Source organism: Notothenia coriiceps, unplaced genomic scaffold (genome assembly GCF_000735185.1).
Source record: "Notothenia coriiceps isolate Sejong01 unplaced genomic scaffold, NC01 NC01_scaffold00014560, whole genome shotgun sequence".
Classification (NCBI taxonomy): domain Eukaryota; kingdom Metazoa; phylum Chordata; class Actinopteri; order Perciformes; family Nototheniidae; genus Notothenia; species Notothenia coriiceps.
The window spans coordinates 13,015-19,310 of record NW_011347261.1 but is presented as its reverse complement, the minus strand read 5'-3'; the positions used below and the strand labels follow the sequence as shown (position 1 = coordinate 19,310).

General features: G+C 39.4%; 1 protein-coding gene across 1 annotated transcript; it reads left to right on the top strand.

Moving 5' to 3' along the window:
• Positions 1–626: 626 nt before the first annotated feature.
• Positions 627–4,670, top strand: LOC104948552 (synaptophysin-like protein 2; the record flags this gene model as incomplete). Its single annotated transcript, XM_010774752.1, has 3 exons — positions 627–877; positions 1,650–1,829; positions 3,104–4,670. Coding segments are annotated over 3 exons (557 nt in total), but the record flags the coding sequence as incomplete, so codon positions are not given.
• Positions 4,671–6,296: the final 1,626 nt, after the last annotated feature.

Here is a 6,296-nt window from a genome sequence, read left to right as displayed (position 1 = left end):
ACCAGCATCCCACGCTGTCAGTGTCCACTATTTCTAAGCCAGCTTCCCTTGACGTCACACAGATCTCGCGAGCAGTTGCGATATTTTGCGAGACTTCGTGAGTTCAGTAATGGCCGCCATATCAGAAGCCAAAACAATGTTTTTCGTCTTTTCTCAGCGCAAATTTCTCGATCTATGGAAGGTTTTAGATGGTTTAGAACAAAAAGGAGAATATACGTAAGTACCGGTTCCCGACGTTCCGGTTTTAACCGGACTTGAACCGAAACTTTTTACAAGTCCAGTACAGGTTCGGCGTACCGGTACGCAGCACTAGTACTGAATGTATGTTAGTCGCTTAAAAAGCTTAAAAAGTTACATCTAATGTAATGTGTGTGAATAACCCATCAACCAATATACCAAAATTATAGTAGATTGGTCATTATGGTATTCTGTTGATGGTCTTCTCTTTTCTGATGAAGCTGATCTATGGCCACGCAGATGAGTTGAAGGTTCTGTTTGATTAACACACAGTCTTGTAAAAAAAAGTCTCGCCTAACCCTTTTATATTCTCTCTACTTGCATTCCTCGGATAGAAGAGTAACCCAGGTGAGGACTTGTTTTCTCTGAAGTCACTGAGTAATAACCAGACTCATCTGAGTGGCTGTTAGAAAGTGTTCTCCTTTCTCCGTACTCCTGCAGGTTGCCCAAAAGCCCATACCAGATACCGCCATGTAACGGCAGCAAACCAGATGATACCTACCTGCAGGGCGACTTCTCCTCCTCTGCAGAGTTCTTTGTGTGTGTTGGTGTGTTTGGGTTCCTGTATTGCACCGCCACACTGGTCCTTTACCTGGGCTTCCAACACGTCTACCGCCAGACTTCCCGGGGTCCCACCATAGTGAGTACTAATCTGGGGCCATATTCAAATAAGTACCAAAATGATCAGCTAGAGGAAAAAAAAGACAATTTGTCACAGATTCCCAGTGAATCAGAACAACTAATAAAATACCTGAGTTGACATCACACAGTAAGCAGTAAGGCTGCCTTAAAAAGGCCACATTCTGCTCTTTGGAGTTTCCCTTTCCTTTCGTGTGTTCTATTGGTGTGTGTGCATGTTAATGGTCTGCACAGGCTCAAATCCCTGCGTTCCCCCCAGAGGGACTGTTCTCTCCTGCACACTCCCTAAAATACAAATATGTGAATAAGCATGTGTATTCTTGAAGAACGTCAAACATGTGAATGAGGATGTTACCTCAAAGATAACATGCAGAATTATTATTTTAAATGCCAACCGTTGGACAATTTGATTGGGGCTGTTTTAATGACATTCAAGTTATTAAATATCCCTAGTATTTTGTCACCAGAACTAGGGTATAGCCTTAATCTTATTTTCAAACAGAAAGACAGCAACAAATTTATTTATCATAACACTGTTCAGTTTTTTTCTTGAGGAGCTTGTAAACTTCCACATCAATAGGCAAAGTAGCCATTAACGGAACATTATATAGAGATTGTGTAAATATGAATTACATTATAAACAAGGATGAAAACGGTACCGAAAGTCCTGGATTTTGTTCTTGGAATGAGAGCTTACTCATTGTCAAGTAGACAAAGTGTTCTCGGGAACAGTCTGAATACTAGTATGTTCACACAGTGTCTACTCTCATCAGGACCTTGTGGTGACCGCGGCCTTCGCCTTCCTCTGGCTCGTGTCCTCCTCAGCCTGGGGCAAAGGCCTGACAGATGTGAAATGGGCCACTAACCCAGGTCACCTAGTGATGAATGATCAATGCAATAGCACCTGCAAAGCAGGGGAGTTTCCTTCCATGGGCCGCCTCAATGCCTCTGTGGTAAGTCATGGTCCAGTAGTGCATATTGGTCCTATAAGGGAGAATGTTTTATGGTATAGTGTTACGCATGTATAGCACCTTTCATGTACAAGGAAGCCCAAAGTCCTTTACAGAAAAACACAACAACCATATTAAAATAATGTAAAAATAGATACAGAACAAGATAAAGCATCTATAGTGATCCTAATGAAATTCCCTTGAATTAAAGCTGACAAGAAATTAAAATAGGTAAAATACAACAATTTTAAAAAGAAAAATGTAAAATAAAAGTAAAACAGGAAAAATACAGTAAAATATTGAAAGTTAACCCAAATTAAAAGCCATATTAATCCAGAATACACATCCAGGCCACTTGTTTTGAATGTGACATAGAAGACAACCTTCTGGTGAAAGCCATTTTAAAAAAAAGAAAAAAAAGACATTGTGCTTTATACCGAATGTGATGCTTATATCCATATATCCTTTTTTTTATATCTCCTTTTTTTCCCTGAAATGTATTGTATAGATCTGCCTATCAGCCTTTTAGTATTTTGAATCTATAGCGTTACAATTGAAAGAATAATAAAGGATATCATTAATTTAACTGTTTTACACTAAAACATAGTGGCGTTATTTCTAAGATGTTCCTTTCTGATGGTGCTTCATAAAACCCCTGCAACGCCCATACCTGAGAGTATACAGTACATCTGTCTAAACATTGTTTTTGTCCAAAAGCAGGCCTAGCTGATGATGGAGTGTTGGCATTTTGCCATATTTGCATTGTGTTTTAACTACAGCTGTAAAACTCTGTAGGAACCTGCTCCACACTGAGTGCGTTCCCCAGCTGTGGACTGTCTGGAAGATCACAATTTGCATTCTGTTAAAGATGAGCGCCTAATATCAACCCTAGCGCCACTACTTAGTCTATCGATTTAAAAAAAACAAAGTATTCCACATACTTCTGAGGGTGGCTAACAAGGTATTATGTTTTATATCAGTGATCGAGGGCCTAGTGCCACCTGATGTTTAAAATAAACCTTTCATTGCTGCAGCAGTGTAGAATGAACAGTTTACAAAAGTAATGCAATATTTAAGTTAATCTGTGAATGCAATACTTATTTACATTGGTTACATATAATGTAAGTGTTGATGTTTAAGTGAAACATATTTTAAGCCTTACTTTAAAGTCCCCAGTATTCATATTTCATTGTGTTTTTCTCCAAATCAATGATGCGTATTATTAGAGAGGGTGAGTTTTAGGAGTTGTCACTCATCTGTTTCCTGTGTTTCCGCAGATATTTGGCTTTTTGAACTTGATCCTGTGGGCAGGTAACTGCTGGTTCATTTACAAGGAGACTCCTTTCCACAAGGATCCCAACCCACCAGCAACCATGGAGGAAGAAGGGGCCCCCGGGCCTTAGCCACATCACTGAGGGTCCTTAATCATAGCACTGTGCCCACAGCTTTGTACCCAACACTGGTCTCTGATGGAAACATGCACAAATGGATACAAAAGGAAGGCAATTGTCCCAAATACCCCCCTCGACATCCCAACACGAGTCAATGTACTAATTTCCTTTATTAATCGGTCCTCACTGTGTATATTTTGGTGTTCAGATCAGCAGAGAAGCTAATGGACACCTGTTGTTGTTCTGAGCAAGAGTCCGGAGTAGGTAAGAGTTTAATTATGTAATCTGGAAGTACAGTACAGATTCCAAGTACTGTAATTCTAAACAAGTCAATCACTTGACATCACTTGATTGAAGGTCAATTAAGTGAATACTCTTGTTTTCCTCCAGTTAAAGACGGGATTGATACCAGAGCATGTCCTCTTTTCTCTCTTCTGAACTCTGCTTACAGCTAAATTAAACGCTTTGCAAAATTCCCACTAATGTTCTTATCCACACACACACACACGCACACACACACACACACACACACACACACACACACACACACACACACACGTTCAAGTTTCAACACACTCTGATTCTCTTGTGCCTTAAAAGAATACACTAAGTAAAATAAATAACACTACAGTCTACTGCACTTTTATTATGAAAGTGTCAGTTTGAGTTTCATGTTGGTTGTGACAGCATTTGCGACAGCTATGTTTTATTTTTTCAGAACAAGTCAGGTTCTCTGCATGTTTACTGCTGCAGCTGTACATGCCTTCCCAGTGAAGGGACCTGTTTCATTTCTTGTTTGATCAACATGTTACTTTTACACTACTCCATAACACCAATGCTCTTTATGAACCATCTTTTGCAAAACCGACTTGCAGAGACATTATTTATAGGCTTCATATGTATTTTAAACTACATGTATTGGTTCAGTGGCATATTTTAGAACCAATGTTGGGTTTCTGTTCGTATTCTCCAATGAAAAAGTGTCAGTGTAAAGCTTCCCCTTGATTTATTTTGTAATGTCAGATTTGTTGTTAAACATATTCTACCACTGAGTAGCTTTGGCTTAATCGTGTGATGGTAAATAGTATGTAATTCTAATGACCAGTGCCCATATTGCTTCTCTACATGTAGCTTTACCACCAATGCCTTCCACTACAAGCTGCTGTAGTGACCAGCTGCAGTGGATGACATGGCATTGCACTAAGAGAATGTAGTGATCTCTATGAAGTCACTGTTACTGGGCAACCTGTGAAGCAAGTCATATATCTTCCACATCATATTGAAATTTGACACATTAGTGAAATGTTTGATCATTTTAGTTTAATTAGAGCACAGTAATATGTTGAATGCTTACGTAATGGATTATTACATTGAGACTTCATGTATTTTATAACTTGTTGTGCAAAAGGAAGCAATCGGTATTTACAAGCGTAAAACATGAGAGCTGTAACTTCTGGACTCTGTCTCCTTTTCTTAATGTTTTTGCAAAAATGATTTGATGAATTTGTACACCCACCCTCATGCTTTACAGACATTATAGCATATTTACAGTTAGTCTGCTATACGTTTTTGTAGAAACTACCATCCTGCTTAAACAGATGTGATCCAAAGTGAGCGGATTCATTCAGATTATGTTGGTAAAAAAGTGTCTTCGTCAAATAATGCTGGGGCGCCACATTCAAAAATGTAATCAGTAGTGATTTCACTTTCCTGGATTTTAAATCCGATGTCAGCACTACTCTGGGTCAGTGGTTAGCATATAGAAAGAGGCGGTGGCTGACTCATCCCAGAGCTCTGCCTCAGCAGCATTCCTCTCTCCCACCAGCAGGGAGCACTGTTTACAACTGGATGGTACTATACAAAACAGTCCACAGAGGAGTTAGTCCAGCAGCAAGTCCTCAAAAAAGGCTTTAGTTTTCGAGATACCCCTACCCGAGGTAGAACAAATGACAACAATGATTTTTCTTATCTTTAGGGTCTCCCATTAATGAAATTGACTGTTGTCAAATGTTATTTTGGGGGAAACATTTTTTTTGGGTTTTTCTTTAGAACTACCCCAGTCCCTGAAAAAGAGCCAATTAGACCAGGCCGAATGTGGGAAAGGTAACAAAAAAGCCCATAACTTGAGAATGACAACTCTTTTCCTCTTCAGATTTGCTGAGGTATGAACCAAGTGGCTGTCCTACATCACTAAATAGTCAGACAATTATTTAACTAAAAAAATACTGAAATATATAGTCCTGTAAACTTAGCTTTAGTTTAGACGGAAATTGTACTTTTTGGTGATAGGAACATAGGACTCAATCACTTTTCTCTCATTTATCAGAAAAACCGAAATCCCTAAAAAATATACCATTACTGAATTGTCTAGGGTGCTATTGAACACTAACCAGTAGTTGTATGGAAATATCTGGTACAGTTCTATTGCAAATGAAATTTCTTTAGACATAGGCCTACCACTTCTATGAGACAGTCACATTTCGAATGGAGGATAAGTGGCATAATAACCTATAAGTTAAGAATGCTCACTCTGATGGTCATCATATTTGGAGAGGGAAATACCAGGTGGCTGAACTACATCCCCAAATAGTCAGAATAAGAGTAACCCAATACAATCAAGTGTATTATAGTTCTAAATTGCAAGCCTCTAAAACATAGGTGTAAATAGTACAGGTTTTATTGAAACTGGAACCTTAATTCAAAGTACAGTATACAATTCATCAAATAATTCAGTGAGAGGTCAAGTATANGTGACCAGCGACGTGCGGTCAGGGGAGCCAGATCCTCACCTGTCATACTCCTTATTATTATTACTATTTAGTTTTTCTTTAGTTGTTTTTCCGTTACATTGGAGTATGACAGGTGAGGATCTGGCTCCCCTGACCGCACGTCGCTGGTCACCACAGCCCCCAGAGAGGAGGGGCGAACAGCCAGCAAGCGGGAAGGACGAATGCTTGTGGGCTCTCTTCTGCTCGGCCGACCACAGAGAGGGAGCTTTTCTCTCCCTCTCTCTGAACCACCTACTGCTTGTAACATTTTAATTAAAGTACCCATTTGAACCTTCTCATAGACTCCATTG